Here is a 25,689-nt window from a genome sequence, read left to right on the forward strand (position 1 = left end):
AGCTGTGGGGGTGTTTTTCAACTGCAGGGACAGGACAACTGGTTGCAATCGAGGGAAAGATGAATGCGGCCAAGTACAGGGATATCCTGGACAAAAACCTTCTCCAGAGTGCTAAGAACCTTAGACTGGGCCGAAGGTTTACCTTTCAACAAGACAATGACCCTAAGCACACAGCTAAAATAACGAAGGAGTGGCTTCACAACAACTCTGTGACTGTTCTTGAATGGCCCAGCCAGAGCCCTGACTTAAACCCAATTAAGCATCTCTGGAGAGACCTAAAAATGGCTGTCCACCAACGTTTACCATCCAACCTAACAGAACTGGAGAGGATCTGCAAGGAGGAATGGCAGAGGATCCCCAAATCCACGTGTGAAAAACTTGTTGCATCTTTCCCAAGAAGACTCATGGCTGTATTAGCTCAAAAGGGTGCTTCTACTAAATACTGAGCAAAGGGTCTGAATACTTAGGACCATGTGATATTTCAGTTTTTCTTTTTTAATAAATCTGCAACAATTTCAAAAATTCATTTTTTTGTCTGTCAATATGGGGTGCTGTGTGTACAATAATGAGGGAAAAAATTTATTTAAATGATTTTAGGAAATGGCTGCAATATAACAGAGTGAAAAATTGAAGGGGGTCTGAATACTTTCCATACCCACTGTATATATACACACACACATATATATATATATACACACACACACTACATACTTATATATTTGTGTATACACACACCCCCAGAAAATCAGGAGTTATAATAAGGAGATTAAAGGAACCCAGTATCAGGAAACACATATGGTTGTAAAATTTTTGTTCCAATGCAAAGAACCAATTTGTAAACTCAGAAAATGGCTGTTAAACTACCAGAATGAATGTGTTGCAAAGGTATATCTCGTTACTGTGTAAATGCATTTGAGGATCTACTACTAAATAAAGTAAAGAAGATGTTAACCACAAGATGGCGCTCAAATCTCACATAATTTGCTAAGTAAAGCACGCCTCGGCCCTAACCCCAGTGTGACAATGCTGCTTGGGCCAGTGGAGGGAACTGATGGGACTTTCAAAAAAAAAAAAAAAAAGGACCCTCACATGGCGTTAAGACTTGCATTTCTTTTAAGTAGCAGGTGTTAAGTTTAGACCTTTACAGATGGACTTACTGTACAGTCCAGTCCAGTACACTAAATAGATAAGTGGTTACTCAGTGTAACATTCCATTTATTAGAAAGTATTTCTAAAACAGTCTGGTCATGCATAATTACTTACACATTTATAGTTCCCTATTTTTAGTACATTCACCCAACTAATTTAGCAGTTTCTCCTGTTTTTACTTCTTAATTCATCCCTTTCTCAAATAAGCACATATTTTATGCTAACAATCATTTTCAAGTATTTTAAATGCAGCATTTAAAAGCAGTTGTAATTGTGTCCTACATGACTAACAGCCTTGATCAATTTACTTTAAAATATCACAGGTATTAGAAATGTGCAAAGATACTGACATATAAATTTCATTATTAGAGTTTCACTGTAGAGAAATAAATATTCACTTAATACTTCAATTCTCACTCAAGACACAGAGCATTCAATTAAATTGCTTAAAATCAGAAGACAAGACTAAATGCAGTTATCCTTACAATTGTCACCAGTCTCTTTCATGAGGCTCTCTGTAAGGCAGTTCAAGGTGGTCAAAAATATCCTTCTCAGTCAGAGTGGGGAGTGGGAAGCCAGTGCTTATTTTCAGATTGCCCTTGCGGACAACATTATTGTTAAGGGAGTGTTCAGAAAGGCTCATCCCCTTGGTCTTGGCCAGTGCCCTCATAGAACGGTTGAAGTGTGCTGAACCAGTAAAGTACATCAAAGCGCAGGCAAATTCACTGTAAGGCACCACAATGATGTCAAGTCTCCTGTGTTTACGTTCGGGTCCTGGGAGACGACAGACTCCAAGGTATTTCTTTTGATTTCCCTTTTCCTCATGGCTGACCAGATCATCTGTTAGGAAGCCTTGCATAAGAAGATAATAGAACTATTAAAAAAAGGTTCACTTGAAAAATTTCTCCTAAATGAGTTAAAGTCGGCAATGGTTATATTACAATGCTAATTCATCTAGTAAAACATCAGTTCTCTTGGCTTTTGTTTTACTAATTTCTAAGGCGACTGCAACGAATTAAAAGTTACACAAAGGCATTAAAGCACATTCAGAAAAGGTGTCAAATATAACAGCATTTCTAAGGAATAGATCATACGGAGATATCCTCTATGTAATGCACAAAAGTATCAGTTTGGATAAGGACCACTTCAGAACAAACATTTTCTTATAATACCTTTATCTCTACTTTGCTATAAACCTGTTATCTTTATTTTGCACTGTATTTGTTTAGCCTTGATCAGTTTTCACCAGTTATACGGCTGAGATATGCATATTAGTTTTTTTTTTAATAATTGTTTTATTAGCTACTGTATATGAAACTTACAAACAATCAGCAACAGGAAATAGTGCTTTTAGAATAATCAAGCATTCACATTTCCTGGTTCACATTAGTTTGTATGGTTACCGGGGGCCAGGACTCTTTCTAATCAGCCTGGGGAGTCCAGTAAATACATTCCCAATCACAAACAGCCAATATGAAATTGCCAATTAATCTAACTAGCAATCCTTCGGAATGTGGAACAAAAAGTGCAGTACAAGTAGGAAAGCCACACAGACATTGGTATAATACAAGCTCGACTGTGGATAGGATGTGGATTCAGGATGTTGTATCTGTGAGGTGGCAGAGCTGATCACAGTTTAACCAATTCTTTTAAAATTCTACATAGAATAAAATTGATTGATAAAACATCTATATATGAAAGTAAAACTTCACTGAAGTATGAACCTACCATTTTGCCGAAGTCCATGTAAGACTCTACTAAATATTCCTTTGTGGGATATCCCATCAGGGTGTGTGATAAGGACATCGACATCTCCACAGGTTGCTTTTCCTCTTCGATATGAGCCACACGCTACAGCAATCAAGCCAGGGTTCAGAGACAAGGCCATGTCCTTCACCTTTAGTGTTATAAACAGTAACAATTCCATCAGTGCCAAGCATAACTGTTCTGTATCACCATTTTCAGATTGGCACAGCATATTCTAATCAAATATTTAACCACAGAATTTTAAGATATCTCTTTTCTACTCCTATGCAGTTTTTTTTTTTTAAAACCATACCCTCTTTAATAAAACCCCAGTGTGCTCCCAGGTGTCCATGTGTGCGTCTCTCTTCTGGTGAAGTGCGCATGCGCGGGGCCACACGGCACGTGTTCAGTCTCTTCCTGTGCATTACCTGTGCAGAGAGAGAGACAGACACGCACACAGGCGCACACAGGCGCGCACGAGACAGACACGCACACAGGCGCGCACGAGACAGACACGCACACAGGCGCGCACGAGACAGACACGCACACACAGGCAAGCGTGAGACAGACAGACACACACACACAGGTGCGCGCGAGACAGACACACACACAGGCACGTGTGCATTGTTGCAATGTTACTTTTCTTGGTTGTTTATTAAATTACAGATTTTTCAAATGTTCATTTTTTTCCCTGTGCTTAAAACTCATTAAAAAAGGTGTTTTTAGCGAGCGGGTCATAAGGCTATAGCGCAAACTCTTACAGTGTTAGTTTTCTCTGTTGTTCAAGGTTTTCTTAGTGTTATTCAATGTTTTTACATTTAGTTTACTATTACGCTGTGCATTTAATGGTTAAATTAACTATATTTGTGCTTATAACTTAAAAAAATATATATTTACATACAGTTCATACGGCCTGGAACAGATTAATTGTATTTACATACAATCCCATGGGGGAAATTACTTTGGTTCCACTGTATTACTGTCAGACAAAATTACAGGCATTTTACAGAAATACAAACCAGTATTACTGAGAGAGAAAATTAAAAGCACACAATACAGTGACGCATATTACAGCCACATACAAGGTCCCTTGCCATTTAATATAGACTGTTCCTACTAATGTTTATGCACTACTGTTCTAGCGCCTGTTATTGTAACGAGCTTAATGTCTAGTTAGATATAAAAGGGTCATCTAGTAGGAATTACTGATTTCATTAAATTACTTTCTTCAGATGCAATGCAAACAACAGTACATTACTGTCCTATTCTGGGCAGGCATTATATAAATAAAAAATATTATCATCATTATTTTGATTCACAACAATATGTGTTGAAATGATACAACTAAATAAACAAAAAAATCAATAAAATATGCATATATTGACCAACAACACAAGAAGCACACTGAAAAGAATTTTGTTTTTCATTACAACAATATCACTCCTGTCCAACAGAAAACAATTATTCACTTTCTGACCCCTCTTTTTCCAATACAGTGTCATATAGAGTCTTATGGGCAGTACACACAAAAATATGACAAAGGTCAGGGCAGACTGCTGGTTCAGTTAACCGCTTCTGGCTCACTGCATAAGCGTAACACCTCAGCTCCAACTGTTTAAAGATAAATAAGCATATAAATAAATAAAATTTAGGGTGACTTGACTTGTAAGTGACATTGGGGCAAATGAGTGTGCCAAATATACAGTGGGTATAAGAAAGAATAACCCCCTTTGAAAATATTCACATTTTATTCCTTTATAGCTTAAACACAAGCAAAAAATGTTTTTTCAGTATTATTTACTTCATGCTACCGGCAACATCCAAATCAAATATATAGAAGCAACAGTTTGGAAAAATAATTATAAATAAAAAACTGATCAAGATTGAATTGATAAAGGACCATCTCCCCATGTTGGTAGTCTGTGGTACCACCTTTTGCTTTGATTACAGCCTTGAGTCTGTTGGGAAACTTCTCTATCAACCTTGCACATCTAGACTCTGTAATATTTGCCCATTCATTTTTAATGAACTGTTCAAGCTCAGGCAAATTGGATAGTGACTGTTGGTGAACTTCAAACTTCAAGTCCACATATTTTCAATAGGGTTTCTGTCTGGGCTACACCACACAAGGACATTCACTTTTTTCTCCTTCAGCCACTGTGTGGTCAATTTTGCTGTATGCGTCAGTCATTGTCATGTTGAAAGGCAAACCTTCTTTGCATCTTCAATTTTTGGCAAGTTTTCTTCAAGAATTTTGCCCCACCCATTTTTCCTTCTACCCTGACAAGTGCCCCAGTCCCTGCGGCAGAGAAACACCCCCACAACAGGATGCTACCACCTCCATGCTTTACTGTAGATATGGTGGGGTTTTTGATGGTGACCTGTATTGGTTTTCCTCCAGGTGTACAGTTTGGTGTTGAGGCCAAATAGTTTGATTTTGGTCTCATCTGACTAGAACACCTTTTCCCACTTGGCTTCAGAATCATCTAGGTACGTTGAACGGCCTTTTTTGAGAAGTAGCATTTTTCTTGCAACCCTCCTGTACAAATCATATTCGTGGATCATTTGTAAAATTGTTGTCACATACACACAATAACCCATTTTGCCATAAAATCCTGTAAATCCTTCAAAGTTGCCATTGACCAGTTTCCTCCTCACTCTTCCATCCAGTTTGGAGAGAAGGCCTGATTCAGGTAGGGTCCTAGTAGTACCAAACACATTCCACTTCTTCATTATGGGCTATATTGTGCTCCTAGGGTTTGGAAGAGCTTTTGAAATCTTTTTGCAACCATCTCCCGACTTGTGCCTGCTCAGAACTTTATCCCTGCGATCTTTTGACAGTGCCATGCCACTCATAAGGAACTGTTTGCTTACAGTTGCACTACCAAGCACTGGAAATCTCCATAAATAATCTTTATGCTGAATTAATCAGAATGATCACAATTAATCACAGGGGGAACCAATCAGCTTGGTGTGCAATGGAGAAGGCGATTACTCACATCAGAGGGGAGTCTACAAGTATTGTTTGGGAGGGATGTGATCCTTTATCAATTGCATTGATTCTTGTTGTTTTTATTATTATATTTTTTCTGAACTTTTGTTATTATATCTTTGAATGTTATAAGTTCCATCGAGTAAACAAAAGCTGAACACATTTTTTTTTTTCGTGTTTTAATTCTAGGTTATAAAGCAACAAAGTCATTGCCATAGGCAACACCATCTAAAGACGCTTTACAAATACAGATTAGAACTCACCCTCCCCATATTAAAGCACAGGTTGAGTTTAGCTTAGGATCACACACAGAGTCTGGAGCTAGGATTGAACTTTGAACAGCTGATCAAATGCCTGATATATAGGGCACACTGACACACACATGCCCACACACCCTTATATTATACATGTGTGTACACTGTGCCAACTTAGATTCTACTATTAACCAACACTCACACCACCCTTTGGATATGGGAGAAAAAGAGGAGAACAAAGAATAAAAAGGGAAGGAGGGAGAATGAGGAAATTGAACAATGAGAGCAAAGTCTGCGATTCAAACCCAGAAGCTAATTATGGTGTCACATTTCTGCTTTACAATATTATATGAAACTAACAAAAAAAAAATTCAGAAGTGGACAGCAAACTCGTACTTTTAAAGCTGTGACTTAATCAGTAAACTATTGCAAGGATACACAAACAAAATCATTATCTCAGGAGGTTAAAACCTACTGAAGCAATATGAAACAGCAGCACATTTACAAATTACCAAGTCAATTTCTTGTTGTGCCTCCTACACTTATATGTGTACGACCACTGCCTCTGCGGTTTCAGTTATAACTGTGACAGGCTTGTTACAACACTTAAGAGTTCTATAATGTAAAGAACATATGGTATTGTCCGCTTTAAATTACCATCTAAGTTTTTGAATGTACGGAGTTAATATTTTCAAAAAAATTTAAGGTGGATATGAAAAACTAGAATTCAGGGCAGTCAGTCAGTCAGTCATTTAACCTGCATAAACTTGGTGTTTCTTCTTCAATTAAATCATGAAGTTACCCTCTGTAATGGACTCCAAGCATCTTTGTGCCACGCTACCAATTCTCCCATCCAGGTATTCAATGTAGTGGTTTTCTTAATTTGTATTTATTTTATTCATTCTTTTTGTATCATGAGATAAACATTATTTACACAACACTAATGCCTGTTTAATGAAACTCAGGCACAAAGGAGGCTAAAGGTGATACTGGCAGCACTTGATCCAAATGGCACTGGCAGGTCGGCATTCTTGAACATATCTACAAAGAGACAACTGTGAGCTGGAAATTAAACAAACCAGCACATCTGTAGGAGAAACCCAACACAGAGACAGGCAGAACATGCAGACTCCACTGTAACAATGATTCAAAGACAGGGCGCTACCCACTGTACCACACTTACAATGCAAATATTCCTTAAGATGCTGTTCATCTTTTATTGAACTGAACTAGATAATTAAACTGATTACATGTGCACAGAGGGGTGTCCTGGGTTTACAGTAAATTTATGGCCTGGTCATTCTCCTTGTGTAATCTGCATTCTCTCCCTGGGTCCATCAGGGTTTCACTGCCACATCCCAAGAATTGTATTTTTTAAACTGATGCTGTGCAAGTGTGAATGTGTGCATGAGTGGGTCTAGCAATAATTGGACTGTTGACCAAAACTTTTAGCAAAGGCTCTATCCATCGCACCTTGATTTAGAGAAAGGGGATTTGAGAATTTTATGGTTATACTAACAAGTAAAAAAAAACTTTTTTTTTTTTTTATTACTGGAACAAAATATAACATTTTAACCACAATCAAATGAAAGAAAAAAAACATATTAAGTATAATAGGTTTCAGCAGAGGTCAGGCATGCCTACTTTAGAACTACATTATTGAGTTCTTACCAAATTCTGAAATTAACGTATCCTTGTATCTGTCACAGTTAAAAAAATACAGAACATCTCTACAAACTACTACATTTAGGACTCTGTCATTACGGTACGTTTGTGCCTGGTGGTGTTAACATGGCAACTCTTTATGACTTTGTACTGCGTTACTGGATTGGTAAATGGCACTCCCATATTAGTTTTACAGAACGGATACTCAGAACTTCAGTGCTAGTACAGCAAGACACCTCTTAATGCTGCCCCATTCAGTGCTGTTTTTGTCATAGCAGCAGTGGATAATAAGAAATTTCTGATAACATTTATTCATCATTGTTGGTGAAGAAGCAGTCAGTTGCAGTGTACACTGCTCTGTATGTTTCAGTGCTTTTCATCCATCATGTCTGGAAAATGTCTTCACGTTCATTTGACGTGAAACTGCAAATGTTAAAGTGACTGGAAACTGGTCAGTATTGAGTTGATGTTGGTACTCCTTTAAACTGGCAACGTCCATTTCCAAAATTGCACATAAGAGCTTCTGTAACTACAACTTCAAAATGCTCAGCAGCAAAGGTAACTCCTTGAAGAATCAATTTGCTGAATAAAACTTTAATATTGCTGTACTGTACGGCTTACCCACATCCTAAAATATCGATTCCATTTTACCACTAATTTGACTAGCACTTTACTTTCTAAGAATGTATGCTCAGCGCTAACTGGGCTATTATTGTATTGGCTTTACACTTATGGTATACTTTGAACTGGTGCACCCTGGGTTTGCATGCTTTCTCACGTTCACATTAATTGCTCACAGAAATTCCATTCCGCCAGGCTCGTTAGCCACATAACATTTTCCAAGTACTGTATGTGTTTGTTCTCATGTGTGTGCTGTATTGGCCTGCAATCCTGTCTAGGTTTGATTTCTGCCAATTACACCTGGGAATGCTACATAAACATTAGTTGCAGACAGAGGTTAGAAGCACAACACTTCGGTTATACCCTCATCAGACCTCATGAAGCGTGCATTTACTATGTCACTGGAGATTGTGTGAGGTGTTGCTGGTTGTTGGCCCAAAAGACAAGTTAAAAATGTCACTGTATATGTGACAATGTTGTTGATATTAAAAGGAGACAAATACGAAATACATGCAAAACGGAATTTACAAAGTGCTTCTTCATAGTAATTGTAGTGGAGGTCTGGAACAAATTATGAAACAGCATAGTTAAAATGGATACCTTGAATGTTTGAAGAACTATCTACATAAGTTATTAGTACAAATCAGCTATTAGTTAATCAGCTGAACCTGATGTTCTTTTCAAACACTGACATTTCGGAAACATACTTCAAGTGCTGCAACATCAAATCATAATTTTACTAATAAGCAGAAGGTAGGCAACACAGAAGGACATTTACAATCACCTCAGGTACAAAATATACATAGGAATACATGAGTTTAACAGAAAGCTGAAATGCAAAATGTACTCAGGACAGACATGAATATATCTATTTCAGGGTTTCTGACTTTGAGTGTTTCACTGTGACAAGCAAGAACAGGGCCTGAAAGCTCTGGGTGAGAAAAGTCGGCAAACAAATGTCTTTAGACAAACAGTCATGGTCTGCTAGAACTGAGAAAATACTCCCAAACTGAACAAAGGCTATTAGACAGTGCCATTATCTTGTAGTAGGCAGCAATTTGAAAGAATCATCCCAACTGATGAAGCACCTTGCCGATTAGACCTCCATTTTATTATGGCATTTCAGCTAAGAGATGGCCAAAAAGCAAGTGTATAGAGTTAGAGCACATGAGTAATTCACAATATTACTTTCCATATTCAACAAACTATCCCTATACTATCCAGTTCAGTAATCACGAGTACTGTACATAATCAAACATAGAACATAAGAAACAACAGTTTATTAGAAATGTATAATGAATGTTCAACTGGAACTCTCTCCTGAAGTCTATTCAAAAGGCTTTATAAAATAAAACACTGAAATCTAGACAGAAGGCACTTCTCTTCATTCTTACTTTCAAAAACTGTTTTTGTGTATCAACTCTTTAAGATGTACTCTGCTGTGCTTTAATCCACCCATCTGGTAACATGCACATCCAGTTCAGAGTTCCAGGAATATGGTGCCTATCACTGGGAATAAGGCAAGGACCAACATCAGACAGGACTGAGCTATATTGAGCTATGATGCACGATAGAATTTCTTATTGCAATTCATTTATCTATTTTGTACTGCACTGCTGTTATTTATATACCGATCCTTTGAGTACTCATTGTAGTGTTTGTCAATATCTCATTATCGATCCCAATGGTCCTAAAATTTGATTATTCTTATTGGATTGTCAATTTTATATGAAACTGTAATCTTGTTTGCTTTATAAATGACCTTGTGTTGGTGCATGGTGTCAATACAAAATAAAGACTTATGAATTTAATGTAACAAGATATTCTCATACCTGCTTAAACCACCATCACTCTGTATATACTTTCCTTATTCTGCATAATCTGTCCTTTGCTAGAAAGAGTGCTGCTTCCATAGAAACTAAACTAGTAAAATGCAAAAAGTGTTAAACTACATAAACAGAAGAGACCAATTACTGTAACAGGATTATTCATTGTGTAGGAACACTCCACGATCCTAAAGTTTAAAATACACTTACTAAGTATAGGCCTACAACTATTTTCCAGAACTTGACAAACTTGATTTACATTATGCATCATTTTTAACAACTTTAAGTCCAAGTAAATTTCATGAGGAGACAATAAACCAATTAAAAAATAATAGGACTGTAAATGTCAGACAAGCAGTCTCTCACAGAAGTTATCTGTTACTAAGGCTAGCAAGTAATTAAAAGTCTGGACTTTGATTTAAAAAAGAAAAAAAAAATTCACCACCTTGGCTATGTCCACACTACTACATTTTCTTTTAAAAATGATCACCATCCACACTAGTGTTTTTATATCATTAACAAAAGTATCTCTGACTAAAAACACATGACACAGACATTTGCCTACACTGGGCATTTGCGCATCGGTGAAAAGGAATACTTGAAATGACAGTAACACTGCTGGTCACAGGATTTATTGCAAAACTGTAGAGACAGAGAAATTACTTGCCTAATGGAAACTTTTGAAAACTTTCTGCAGTATTGTATACTTCTGCAAACAGAGCCTCTATTTTGTGGTGTAGATGGGTAAAAACACAGAATCTAATAACATCATGGAAGAAAATCATATTCCAACATAGAGGAGTTACTTTCTAACTGCATCTAAATTGCGTTTTGTAGAGTCTATATGCAAAATACAATTTAAATGCATACGGGTAAGCAACACAACAGGCACCATGGAAAGCAAATTTTCTAAGTCTGCTATGCTGCAATATGGATTTTTTTCTATGAAGGATGGTCAATCAGGGAATGAGGTATTATAATGAGCAGAATCCAATCATGGAAGAGCTATGTAATAAGCACAAACAAATAAGAGTATGATTAGAATCTGTGTTTTAATCCACCCAAACACCACAATGCTCATACTGTATGTTCAGAAGCTTACAGCTCTAGAGAGAAATTTCAAAAGTTTCCATTTTCAGTTGTTGAAAATGCTGGAGGTACTGTGGATGAAAGGTGAAAACAGAGGCTAATGTCTGTGTTTTTAAATAAAAATGTAGCAGTGTGGTCTCATTGTATTTAAATGCTAAGGGTAGGTGGGAGAAACTGTGGCCTTGGCTGAGATTTAAAAATTGAAAACTACTTGTGTTCATGGAAGATGCTAACTGGGATTTACACGTAGTGCATCAGGTATGCGTTAACATACATATAGCATATATAACAATTCAAACGTACCTAATCAGGGTCAGGGTGACAGGGTGCCCCAAGCATATACTGTCAGTATCAGGTACAGAGCAGGAACCAGCTATGGATGGGGTGCAAGTCCATTGTATAACCAGTATGTATAAAATAACATATATATCTTATTCAAGCCAAGATTTCAGAGCAAGTGTTCAAAAAACAACAGTGCAGTTACACAGCTTAGGTGGAACTAAATTCATTAAAGACAATTGAAGCACTAGAATCATTTTATAATCACTCGTTCTGCTGAAAAGGTAACAGGATTGTCTTGACAGTGGACTATATTTTAGGGAAGGTAGTCGATTTCACAGCCTAATTCCCAGGCAGTAATATCGGGGAGTATTAATGGGGGCCTTCTTATTCAATATATTTGAAAAAGTACCTGGAATAAGTGAAAAACTTGGACCACCAAGTTTTTCTTTTTCTAATTTTAAATATATGTGTTCTAGAACTATGATAAGCATGAAGGAAACATGCAAGGGCATTGTGGATCTTAAAATGCAGCTGCAAATTAAAAGTGTAGAACCTTTGAAATTTAAAACTATCCAATACTATAAATAATGTTAAAAACTGTTACTGTAGTCTTAAACAGATAAAAAGAATAAATTGCACTTCCTTGTGGAAAACAGACTTCATGATTATTAAATGCTCAGGATAAAGCTGTGTTAGAAATTAAAGAATAAACGTGTGCTTTTTAAGTAGCTTTAAGATCCTTGATACCTGTTTTATCTTTATTTTGTTTCAGACGTGATTTAAAAAGATCTTCAAATGTCCCTTTTCCATGATTTCTACTTCAATTGTATGCTGACACATCATTTAATTTATTTAATTTGAAAGGATAACTCGAGCACCATTCTGGAGGGAGTTATGTGGAGGAGGTGGGGAGCAGCCTGCTGATCACTTTGTTCCTTTATATATTTATTTTTGCTTACTAATTGATTTTTTTTTGGTTAGGGCTACCTTTCATTCATGACACACATCTCCAGTTTCTTAGATCTTGATGTGACAACTTAGAAGGACGCATTCTAATCCCTTTAATCTCCCCATTCTGCATTATTACCCCAAAAGGAGCTAAGAGATCTGGGACAAGTAATCTCATAATAAAAACAATAGGATTAGTTCCCTGCTCTCAGAGTGACAATCAGGATTGTTCTGATTGACTTGCAAAGTGGGGTTCAATTCCCGAACCCCCATTCGTGTGCATTTTTTTATTAAATAAAGGCAGAATGCCAATGGGAGAAAAAGCGAGGTGTATTCTTCAGGTCCAGAAGCCATGGATGAGTGACAGGTTTGGGGTGGTCACTGCTGCCATAGTTACAGCAAGGATGCAGGGCTGCATGTTAGAAGCTGTCAGTCAGATCTTCCTTTTATTATAAATACAATTAATACAGTGCTGTAAAGAAGGCCTTTACTGACAGCATGAGACACTGAGACCCTTCTTCTCTCCACAGGACTGACACTTCAAGGTACAGAAAAGAGAGGATTCCCTTGCTTTTCCAGCATTCAAAGTGCAATCACTGAGAAAGGAGAGGGAGGAAAGTAGGGGGGTGTTACTTACAAAAACACACACACACACAAGGGGTCCTTGGTCTTTGCAGGCTGATATTCAAGGCAGTAATCATACTGCATGTTTTACAGGTGGATTACTCTGAATTCTTTAAGGAAAGCGCATGTTCAAAATTTACTCCTTAGGGTCCACTTTACGTTACACTGACTTGGTAAAAAAAAAAAAACCAAAACAACCATTTCATGTAAAATAAAAAAGGAAAGAAACTTTTTCTTTACCGTTTTTTCTATCTCTCCTGCCTCTTCACGTGTCATTCGATCCAAGAAATCATTGTAGTGTTTCAAGCCAATTGTCTGCTGACTTGTAAGGGAAGCTTTCATACGGATGTCGCCAAGTGTTCTGAATCCCTTTTGGAAGACAGAAACAAGACTAAATATTTCAAACAGATACACTCATTTGCAAACTGTAAGCATGCACCTTCTGGTACTGACTGGTACAATAAACATGCATGTGCTCTTCAAAGACTGAAATCTTTAACAGTAGTCTGCTGCTTTTGTTATTGTAATAGAGGTAGGCACAGTATGTGGCCTAATCTAAAAAGGAAGTGGATAGCAAAGCACAAGGTTATAGGTTCAAATCCTATCAATTACGTATTGTGTGACCCTAAGCATGTCACTTTGCCTATCCAAGCTCCAGATTTAAAAGATCCAAGTGTACTATTTTGATATGGCTCTCTGCAGTGGTGTTTACAGATAAAGACACTATCAAAGATTAATTGCTTGTTCCCTAGCTGGTCAAATTGTCTGTTGGTAAGAGCACTGTTACTTTAGTGATTTTTTTTATATAACTTTCCATTACTACTAGGGAGGGATGAACAACATGTGTAACTCAAAGTACAAAACCCAGATAGATTGGACCACGACTGGCACTATTTTCTAATCCCCTACAATCCACTACAGCTTTTCTACTGTGTGCCACACAGGTAATGGGGGTGACTCACTTTAGAGTTTACAGTAAAGCTGATGTGACATTATGCAACCTCTAGTCATAGCACATGCTGACTGCAGTTGCTAATCTTGTTGATGCTCTAATTTACATGACTGGGTATGTCATATTTAGCCACTGCGTGCCGATTTTCCAACACACTTGTGTAGCAGTTAAGCCTAACTTGCCTCCCACTTCCAAGTTTAAAGGGCCAGTAGAGAAGAGTTAGGGTTATACCCCATTCCTGGGGCTTCTTCTGGGTCACTCCTTAGTGTCACATTTAGGGTTAGGAAAATGCTTTGGTAGTTTTGGTATTTTTATCCTAGAACACCCTCTTATTGCTACAAGTGCTGTTTAACAACACATCTCATTTAAATGAGGAGAAAACACCCAGATGGACGATTCTCTCCAATATAGAGCAGCAGACAACATATAAGAAAGGATAACCATTTGTTTCCACCTACTAGACTTGGGCACTTCTAACCTATTGATAAATGCCAATGTTCTTCTATTCCTATTTCTGCGCCTCTGCAGTGACTGCTAGAAGCATTATCACAGAATGGCAGCAACACACTTTACCTCTTCAACGGCCTACAGTCTTATTTAAAACATATATTCTAACTATTGTCAATACCTTGAGGGTCCTATTGTCTCCTCCACTACCTACAATGACAAATCCTTACCTGGGACCCCTCTACTGTGTGTACATACCATGAGCTGGATGTGCATTATTTAGGATTTAATGGAATGGACAGAAATTGTATACAAGAAGTTAAAGATACAAAAACATTTGGTATATTTACATAACAAAAAGAAAAAAGGTAAATAGAGATTATTTAGTGATTTAATGTGGTCACAAAACCTCAAATCAAGACAAGGGATTTTGATTTCAAATACCTGCTGATACCACATCTGTGCAGTTTTGGCTCCAGCCCCCCAGATATTAGAAAAGAGTTCCAGCACCTGCACACTGTCTGATATATGATCTAATTTGCGAAGATGACCACTCTCCAGAATCTCTCTTATCTTTTCTGCTATTTTTTTCCCAATGCCCTGAATTTGGGATGCTTCCTGTGAATTAAAAAATAGTTGTAAATTCAACAAACTGAATCATATTTCATACCCTATATTTCAGTTTTGCTTAAATATTTCTATTTAAACAATTGACAAAAAGATGAATCCAATGGAATTCGATTTACAGTCGATTCCTGTTAATCGGACCACATTGGGACGCGATCATTTTGGTCCTAATAACCGGCTGGTCCGATTACACGAACATGCCCTATACATGTGCAACCAAGACGGGACGTGCTATAAGTAACATATTAAATGTCATTATAACTTTTATTGTTCTGCGCACACGTATGGCGGACGTACAAACAAGAACTACTTACATGTACGGTTGCTTACAACTTTGTTTATTGAAAAAAAATCTACAAATTCTTCAAAACGATCTACATGACACTCAGCATGCGAAGCACAATAAAAAAAGGTTCTATTACCAAATTCCAGTCAACGTTTGAAGAACTTGTCTAGTGTGATCTAACGCATTCTGTTGACGCACTGCACTTGAACAAAATCACTCAAACATCTAACGCATCAATGGGACTGCCTTCATTTCCCTCCTGCATGAAATAGCGGCACAAAGTCTCAATGCATTTCCTCGCATCCTGTGTTGTCACCTGCACTAACTCATTAGGGTCATCATCATCACTTTCCTGGTCTTCCACTTTACGCTTACATCTGCTTTCCGCGGATGACTTGTAGCTTCTTTTTCTTATTCTCTGTCACGTTCTTTGGTCCGATTAAACAGAATTTTGGTCCAAATAAGTGAACAATATTAGGCTTATGTAATATGATCTGTTTCGGATCTTCAGGATTCGGTCCGATTAACCGGAATCGACTGTATTCATTTTCAGGAAACAATTACAAAGTTTTAAAATTATGGTTTTGATTACTGATTGTACATAATCAGGGGTGAGTCATATCCATCCAGCCATTATCCAACTCGCTATATCCTAACTATAGTGTCACGGGGGTCTGCTGGACCCAATCCCAGCCAACACAGGGCGCAAAGCAGGAAACAAACCCTGGGCAAGGCGCCAGCCCACCGCATGGCACACACACACACAAGTACGCACTTGGGACAATTTAGAATTGCCAATACACCTAACCTGCATGTCTTTTGACTGTGGGAGGAAACCGGAGCACCCGGAGGAAACCCACGCAGAAATAGGGAGAACATGCAAACTCCATGCAGGGAGGACATGGGAAGCAAACCCGGGTCTCCTAACTGCGAGGCAGCAGCGCTACCCACTGCGCCACCGTCCTGCCTGGTGAGTCAAATGCTTGGGGTTATTAGTTGACTAGCAAAATACCTGCGCTTCACAGCGGAGAAGTTGTGTGTTAAAGAAGTTATGAAAAAGAAAAGGAAACATTTTAAAAATAACGTAACATGATTGTCAAAGTAATTGTTTTGTCACTGTTACGAGTGTTGCAGTCATCAAGGATTTGATTAACATTATTCAATGATGACAGTTCTTTCTCACAATTAAAAGAACGCAAACATATATTCCTCGTCAAAGAATGCGTGTCAGGAGCAGAGAATGTCAGAGAGAGAGCGAAAGAGAGTGCGAGAGTAAAGCAAACAATCAAAAAATCAATATGTGCTTTTGTGCTTTTAAGTATGCCGCACCGTGATAAAGCGGCATTTTGTAGAGGCGCGTCCGTATCCTCTAGGCAAACAGCCCCTCTGCTCACAACCCCTCCGTCAGACAGAGAGAGTGAGAGAGACAGAAAAAAGCAAACAATCAAGCACCACGCAGGAAGCATATCGTATATCATTGAGGAGTTTTATTTAATATGTAATACATGCTGTGATTGGGTAGCTTCTAAGCCATCCGCCAATATCGTCCCTTGTATGAAATCAACTGGGCAAACAAACTGAGGAAGCATGTACCATAAAAAAAAGACCCATGGTCCGCAGAAATCCGCGAACCAGAGAAAAATCCGTGATATATATTTAGATATGGTTACATTTAAAATCCGCGATGGAGTGAAGCCGCGAAAGTCGAATTGTGATATAGTGAGGGATCACTGTGTATATATATATATATACAAATACATATCTATACTAATAAAAGGCAAAGCCCTCACTGACTGACTCACTCACTGACTCACTTATCACTAATTCTCCAAGTTCCCGTGTAGGTAGAAGGCTGAAATTTGGCAGGCTCATTCCTTACAGATTACTTACAAAAGTTAAGCAGGTTTCATTTCGAAATTCTACACGTAACGGTCATAACGGTCGATAACGGTCGACAACGTCCGCCATGTTGAACTATATATATATATATATACATATATATATATATATATATATATATATAGCAAAATACCCGTGCTTCGCAGCGGTGAAGTACTGCATTCAAATTTTTATTAAGAAGAAAATTAAACCTTTTTAAACTGTGGGACAATATGCCAATAATTATTTGTTAAGGATCTCTTTGTATACCATGTTGTCAGTTCGGCCCTCCGGTTGTAACATGACCAAGCTGTGCGCTGAGCTTACTCTTGAGCATGTAACTTACAGTTGGCCATGTGAACAGTAATCTTGTCTCAAATCTCACAGCTTGGATTGCTGCTGTCATAATCGGTTTGAGTTTCATGGTTTGTTTCAATTACGACAGTATTTGCAGGATTTGTTGTGTTGAAGTGACATTTGGCATCTGTCAAGCGTTGTAAGCACACAACCGGTTTCATCGATAAAATCACATCCAGTTTTTGAGAGTTTAAAAAATAAACATAAAAACATAAACATAATAAAACATAAACATCAAAGTGTCCACTACTGAAATCGTCACCTGTGAATCTAAGATGTTTAAGAGGCATTGGCGGTTGTCGAAAGGGGTAAAATATTTGGCCATTTCGGTACACTTGAAAGCGACAACCGAACAATTCAGCAGCAGCCATCAACTCACATGCAGAACCATAGGTGAAGGGCTTAAGCATTTCACTCTTCTAGTGCTCCTGTGTAGTATAATTATCTCCTGTACCGTCATCAGTCCACACCTTGAACCTGTCCCAGTCATTCAATACATAAGACAGAATGTTCCTCCGGATATCAAGAGTGAGCCTGATATGGCCGTGCAATATGTAACAAAGAGAATGGAAAAGGTAGGTGCTATCTCCGGGCATGGAAACCACTCGGTAAGTGACAGTTCTTTGATCGATAGAATTTCTTGAAGATGGGCCCATAAGTAACAAAGACTGTTGGAAAGTTCAATATAGCAGCCGACAGTGGCATCATACTACCGAAATAAGTACGTACATTGGTTTCAGTTAGTGGAGGGAAGCCGCCTACCAAATTTCGAGAAGATGGGGCCATAAATAAGAAAGTTCAACATGGCGAACGTTGTTGACCGTTATGACCATTACGCGTAGAATTTCGAAATGAAACCTGCTTAACTTTTGTAAGTAAGCTGTAAGGAATGAGCCTGCCAAATTTCAGCCTTCTACCTACACGGGAAGTTGGAGAATTAGTGACGTGTGGAAAATTCAATATGGCGGCCGACAGTGGCGTCATACCACCGAAATAAGCACGTACATTGGTTTCGATTAGCTAAGGGAAGCCACCTACCAAATTTCGTGAAGATGGGGCCGTAAATAAGAAAGTTCAACATGGCGGACGTTGTTGACCGTTATGCGGACAATTTCGAAATGAAACCTGCTTAATTGTTGTAAGTAAGCTGTAAGGAATGAGCCTGCCAAATTTTAGCCTTCTACCTACACGGGAAGTTGGAGAATTAGTGACGTTGGAAAGTTCAATATGGCGGCTGACAGTGGCGTCATACCACTGAAATAAGTATGTACATTGGTTTCGGTTAGCGCAGGGAAGCCACCTACCAAATTTCGTGAAGATGGGGCCATAAATAAGAAAGTTCAACATGGTGGACGTTGGAAAATTCAATATGGCGGCGAAAATGGCGTCAAATGAAACCTGCTTAACGGTTTTGTAAGAAAGCTGTAAGGAATGAGCCTGCCAAATTTCAGCCTTCTACCTACGTGTAGAATTTGAAATGAAACGGAACTTGGAGAATTAGTGATAAGTGAGTCAATGAGTGAGTCAGTCAGTCAGTGAGGGCTTTGCCTTTTATTAGTATAGATATATACTACTACTGGAGTGGTTTCGGGTAAACTACATTTTAAAGACGGTATAACACAACAGGTAAGTAGTACTAACAGCAGCTAAAATGTATATGGATCATCCCTCGGTAGTAGATTCCTTTTGAAAGACGCTACACGACGGCTGTGGTATAAAAATTACATTATCTATGTGAACGTCCAAATTTCTGCCTGTGGTAATGTGCCTTACCAGCAATTAAAGAAAATTAGTTTTGTGTCCTCTGCAGTGTTAAGAGAGAAAGGCTTTGGTTTGGGATAAAGGGTAAAAAAGGTGTAAAGAAAGGAAACTTGCCTTATTGTTTCATATAGTGTAGAGAGACGTCTTTGCTGTTGATATGCGGTGGGTCTTGTGTAGACCGGAGAGACAGCCCTGCCATTAACCTGCAGGGATGGCAATGTGGTTCCTCCATTCCTGTGCGTGTCTTCATAATCTGACCTGACGACCTCATAATCGTATACGTGCAGAAGAAAGTGCGAAGTGCCTTAATATTAGTTTGCCGTGGTCTAGAAATGGGATCCTGTGTTTGCAGTTGTCTGGGCTATAGCTCAGGGGAAGGAGGAAAAAATTAAAAGTGTTTACTTTCACTTAAGGCAGAAGCGCAGTCAGCATCTCAAAGGCCGGCACAGCTACACACGTGTGCGCCGGCTGCCCAACTTTTATAGTATTTTTGCAGGGCAGGAAACGCCACTTTTTGCAGACACGTTCACGTGATCAAAAATCTCCGTGCTCTTTAGAGGTCTTGCTTGTTCTCTGCATACTGCATTCATAGTCAGTTCACGTTAGCCACTCGGAGTACATGTATCGAAGCTTCTGAGCTGTGCCTGTGCTATCTCGTGCGATCTCGCGATGTTCACGGCTTTATTTAATGCTAGCTAAGACCCGGCACTTCAAAGTTTCTCTCGCAGCTTCGCTGAGTTTGTGTCAAACACCACCCTGGCCATCTCATCTTCGTCTGAATATTTAGTGGAAGAGTGTTTCTATTGGATTGCCGCTGAGGGACGGCTTTATATGGGCAGGCACTCAATTACGTGGGAGGCGTGATGATGCAAAACGCAACTCCATCTCACACGTTGACCAAGCTGGCCGCTATGGCCGTATACAGTATACGAAAGTAGGTTCCAGTTATGACCGTGACGCGTAGAATTTCGAAATGAAACCTGCCTAACTTTTGTAAGTAAGCTGTAAGGAATGAGCCTGCCAAATTTCAGCCTTCCACCTACACGGGAAGTTGGACAATTAGTGATGAGTGGGTGAGTCAGTCAGTCAGTGAGGGCTTTGCCTTTTATTAGTATAGATACAGGGTAATGCCTGGTAGCCCCAGCCTCAAACAGCAGAATCCTCTAAACCAATGTTTCTCAGTCTTTTTGGTGTCGCAATCCACTTTCCCCCCTATGTGTTTCATAACCCACGAAGAGTGGTTCCACTTTTGTGAATCTATCTTCATATCTTGAATTGAGCGTGATCATTGGAGCAACATGCCATAACCTACTAGCAGCCAACAGTGACTCCATAACATAACAAATAATAAAAACTTGCAACCCACAGATGGAAACCTGTGACTCAAAAGTGAGTCACACCCCATTGGTTAAGAAACACTGTTCTAAATCTCTGCAGGGCACTACAAAATTTAAGCCTTTAAAACTCTGATATTGGGCGGCACGGTGGGTAGCGCTGCTGCCTCACAGTAAGGAGACCTGGGTTTGAGACCCGGGTCCTCCCTACATGGAGTTTGCATGTTCTCCTCCAGGTACTCCGGTTTCCTCCCATAGTCCAAAGACATGCAGGTTAGATGCATTGGCAATTCTAAAATTGTCCCTAGTGTGTACGTGGTGTGTGTGTGTGTGTGTGTGCGTGCCCTGTGGTGGGCTGGCACCCTGCCCGGGGTTTATTTCCAGCTTTACGCCCTGTGCTGACTGGGATTGGCTCAAGCAAACCCCTGTGACACTGTAGTTAGGATATAGCGGGTTGGATAATGGATGGATCTCTGTTATCTTCTAAGGAGGAGGAATTGCAGACTTTACAAAAATGTGGTTCTGAAGGTACTTCATACAAATACAAGAGAGGGCAGAACTTTGAAAAAAACAAAGTTTTCATTAGACCAGGTGCCCTTTTCATTATGAAACAAATTAATCTTCCAACAGTGCCAAATCTGAACAGCTTATGCCATAACTGGATCAAGACGAAGGGGTGAAAAATGTTGGTTACACCAGAATAACAATCTATGAATAACAAGAGTCCAGTGATAAAACTCTAAACTGGGGAGCGAGCACATTTTGCACAAATACGAGAAGGCGCTCTAATTGTGCTTTACTCCCATTTTAAAAACATTTTGAAAGGTAGGCATGATAGCGGAGTTGAAACAGCAAGCATCAAACTGACCAAATTTAAGCAAGCAACTACAGGCACAACACAAGCTGGGAAGCACATGAAACGTGAAGCCCGAGAAGATAATGGATGGTTTATCTTTTACCATTCTTTATGGCTTAGTCTGCTAAAATCCAATATCAGCAAATTTTATAACATTCAATGTACAGTATTATAAATCTGTGTGTATGTGCAAGTTTTAATTACCTCATATGAAGTGACAGATTTAGAATAACTTTTAAGAGCATTGATGGCCTTGGCATATCCCAGCGCTCTCCATTTGTCCCCTTGGTGACTGTAGGATTTTTCCAGTACCTCGAGTTTGTCAGTAATATGCTTGTTATAATTCTCTTTCTTTGACTCAGAAGACTGAGCACAAACCCATTTTCCCACAACAGAGGGAACTGTTATACTAGAGTCTGATTCCTTGAGTGGAGAGTGGCCAATAATAAGAGCTTGCAGGTCACTGTGGTTCACAACTTCATCCTCATCATCACTTGCTTCATTGTCAGAGAGCTTATAAGGAAAAAAAATGTAACACAAATATGTCAATTAGAAAGTCTTTGTTAGGCTTTTAGTAAGTTTTAGAACAAACTTAAGCTTAATTACAGGCTGCAAAAAGAAAACGTACTTTTATATTAATAGAAAAATGATCACCAGGGACTTACTTGAGGAATCTTATTAATCAAACTCCTTAAAGTTGAGAAAATACACATTAAAAGCAGAATACTGAGATTGATACTCCAGCTATTTAGTACAAACAGCTTGAGGGGATCTGCTCCAAAAATATTTTTTGCGTAGACAGAGTTTACATCTTTAAGACATTCGAGTATTCAGGAATCTTATTTAAAGTACTACACATTTTACAAATTAAATGTTGAAAAAATCCATTAAAAGAGAGGTTATGTTATAAGGAATATTAGGATTGATTATGGAGATCATAAGAATAAAAATAGATTTTTCTTCTGTTTAAGGCCATGTCACATCAGACAACTTTTCAAACAATTTTCAGCTGTAGCCTTTATTTACACAATTTTAGTGAGTCTGAAACAGTCGGCGGTGTGCTATTGTGAAGGCTAGTCGCGTAATGTAACATGACCAGTGATTCACTCCATCTAGTCCATGATATTCTCCAACAAAATTAAACAGGCTGCATTTTGTCTTTATTCATTGGGGTGGGCTCTCTGTGTATGAGAGATGACAATCAATGAGTGCACATCCAGAACAACAATTTATATAATACAGTTATGAGGAATAAGGAATGCATGTGCCACAAGCAGAAGTGAAGCTCATCTGTCTGATGTCTTGTGTTTTATATACGATGACAAAAAAGGAGAAAAAAAAACAAACATGTAACTATACCTGTTAACTCATCATATGGCTCCAGCTCTGTCAGGCAACATGCTATTGGCTATCAGCAAAAGGTGCAGGGAATTCGGCATGGAGTGCCAAAATTTGACATGCCCAGTTTTCAGTCATGTAAACCGATATGGCAACAAGATGAGCAATTGCAGTAGGCATAAGAAATGACTAGAAGTTGTGTGATGTGACATGAGCTTTACTGTAAATTCTAAAGTGAGATACCTTCATTACATTGTGTATAGTCTGAAAGCACATATTGAAGACTGCTTTGGAACTACACCTATAAGTTTTAAAATCTAGAGCTTACTGTGGATAACAACATCTGCTGTATAAATAAAAGTAAATGTCATTGTACTCTGTAAAGTTGGCAATATTACTACAACAACAACATAGCAGTGCATCCAGTTCCAGTTGCCCTACTGTACATTTAGAAACAGGAATCCATTCTATTGGCCAGTTGCCCTCTGTCAGTATGAGTGACTGGTATGGAAATTGGCCTCATGTAAAGAAAATAGACTCTCCAGCCATTAGCAATCACATTTTGCAGGAACATATATCAGCTATATAGTGTCATGTTTATTATCTCTAGCAATGACAGTAGATTCACTTTTCTAATTATTAAAACTGGTTGATGCTCCAGTGAGCTAAATAAACATCTCTCTATTATAAAAAAAAAATCTTGGACATCTTGGAAGAAGACAATATGCGATTTTCCGCAAGACAAGGCAATGAGACAAAAGGACAACTGCTATACAGGCTTTTAAATGATCGACACACAGCGCAACAAGCAGAACATGTAGCTTGGCGGCAGCAGCAAGCAAGCAGCTGATCCGACCGCATCTCCTTAGTGTGCGTTCAGCCACAGCTGCCACAGCCCCCCCCATCCCCCAAACATGAGTGGCAGAGACGCAAAATGGCTGGACCGCCCCACCAATGGCAGAGGGTGGGCAAGCGAAGCGAGTAGGGGGCAAAGCCCCCTAGTTAGTATATATTTTTAACCATTTCTTGGTGTTAGGTCACATTACCACAACAATATTGAACAGATTGAACCTACAATATTGTATGGGTTGTCTATGATACTTTTTTCTCTACTTCTGATAGGGACAATTTGAAAGAAAACTAAAAACATTCATCTGCCCTTGAACAATGTAGCACAAATCACCTGGTACTGTAAAATGGTCCCGTTTTCCACTGGCTCTTTTTGACAGACGGTCTCGGTCATCTGTTTGCTCTCATTTCCTTTCAATGCATCGGGATTAGACTCAGTTGTGCTGTTACATCCTGTATCATTATTTGGCTGATTGGAATCGAAATACCTGCATTATGGAATGGTAAATGTCAAATCAAAGAACCATTAGATTTCTTTTCTTTTTAGCATTTCATTTAATGTACTGTCAAACGCGTAAAGCTTGGGAGTTAACCAATGGGACCAGAAAACGCCAATTCTACACCAGGCCAGGGGTCGGTGGGTATGCGCTAAACCTCTCTCTTTTCTCTCAACAGATCACATATGAGAAATCCTGCCTGTCCCAGCCCAAAGGATGTCACTTCCTGGGAACCGACTATAAAAACCCCTCATCCTTCATACTTAATCAGTTCTACTTTGGACTCGAATCTGTACACACTGCATTCAACTGAAAGCGTTTTGCAGCCAGGGAAACTATACGGGAGGCTGCCCAAACCTTTGTTGTGTGTACAGTTTTATTTATTTTACAGTACAAATCAATCCATTACACTACCTGAAATAATTTTCAATTGTTATATTTAAAGTTTTATCAACTGAAATACAGAAGCTTTCTGGCTCTGGGCTGTAGTTTACAATGTTTACCAGGACAATATTCTTTTCAGATAAACAAACACGGACTGATAAGAAATGTGTAGCATGTAAAAGTGCCAGCTCAATCCACACAGAGGTGTTTGTTGCAGTTCACTTTCTCTCACTTTTTGTAACAGTAACAGGCGACAGGCAGATGTACTTATTCATTTTTTAAAAGCTCGAGACTGTTTAAATATTCTGACTTGTGCTTGATTGCTTCCTCAACCTCATCCACTGTTTTCATTATCACTTCAGCCTGTTAGAGCTTAGTATTTGAGCAGCCTCCTGTTACTCAGTCAGAGATTTTTAAAGGGCACCTTTGTTTTCTAAGTTTTCATTTTTTCTTTTGTCTTTAAATTTAGTCCTTAACCTCTTTTGTCTTTAACCTCTAGCTTAAATTTCAGCCTAAAACTTGCCACTTATTATTGTTTGCTATCCTCTAAATAAGTAAACTTTACCCATCTATGTCTCTGCATCAAGTTGTGATCTGTCAAATAACACCAAATCCATCTTCAAAGTACTGTATGTCACTAGTTGGATTCATCCAACTACCACGTGTAGAATCCTCCACATCCATAAATGACTCTTTACCAAACTTGGAGTTAACCAAAGATGGATAGGGCTGTAAAGTGCCAGAAAGTGCAGTGAATCTACAAACGTATTGTTGTGCAAGAAATTCAAAAAAGTGACCTGGGTAAGAATACAGTATTGCACCATTCCATTTAAATTACATTATCAAAACATCTAGGTAAAGGAGAAAGTTCTTTCATGGCCACTGAAAACTTGTTCTCTCTTTTTTGGAATGATGTAAATAGTTAAA

General features: G+C 38.6%; 1 protein-coding gene across 2 annotated transcripts in view; it reads right to left on the reverse strand.

Annotated features, from left to right (window-relative positions):
* Positions 1-1,198: 1,198 nt before the first annotated feature.
* poll (polymerase (DNA directed), lambda) overlaps positions 1,199-25,689 on the reverse strand; it is a 92,290-nt gene continuing 67,799 nt past the window's right edge. For both annotated transcript variants that reach the window (XM_039734826.1, XM_039734820.1), the window contains exons 4-9: positions 24,216-24,369; positions 21,899-22,207; positions 15,040-15,213; positions 13,437-13,565; positions 2,878-3,046; positions 1,199-2,001 (exon numbers count right to left, since the gene is read on the reverse strand). In XM_039734826.1, coding sequence (XP_039590760.1) covers positions 1,640-2,001; positions 2,878-3,046; positions 13,437-13,565; positions 15,040-15,213; positions 21,899-22,207; positions 24,216-24,369 — 1,297 coding nt within the window. In that variant the 3' untranslated portion in view covers positions 1,199-1,639. The remainder of the gene's footprint in view (positions 2,002-2,877; positions 3,047-13,436; positions 13,566-15,039; positions 15,214-21,898; positions 22,208-24,215; positions 24,370-25,689) is intronic.

Source organism: Polypterus senegalus, chromosome 1 (assembly GCF_016835505.1).
Source record: "Polypterus senegalus isolate Bchr_013 chromosome 1, ASM1683550v1, whole genome shotgun sequence".
In the NCBI taxonomy this organism is placed as follows: Eukaryota; Metazoa; Chordata; class Cladistia; order Polypteriformes; family Polypteridae; genus Polypterus; species Polypterus senegalus.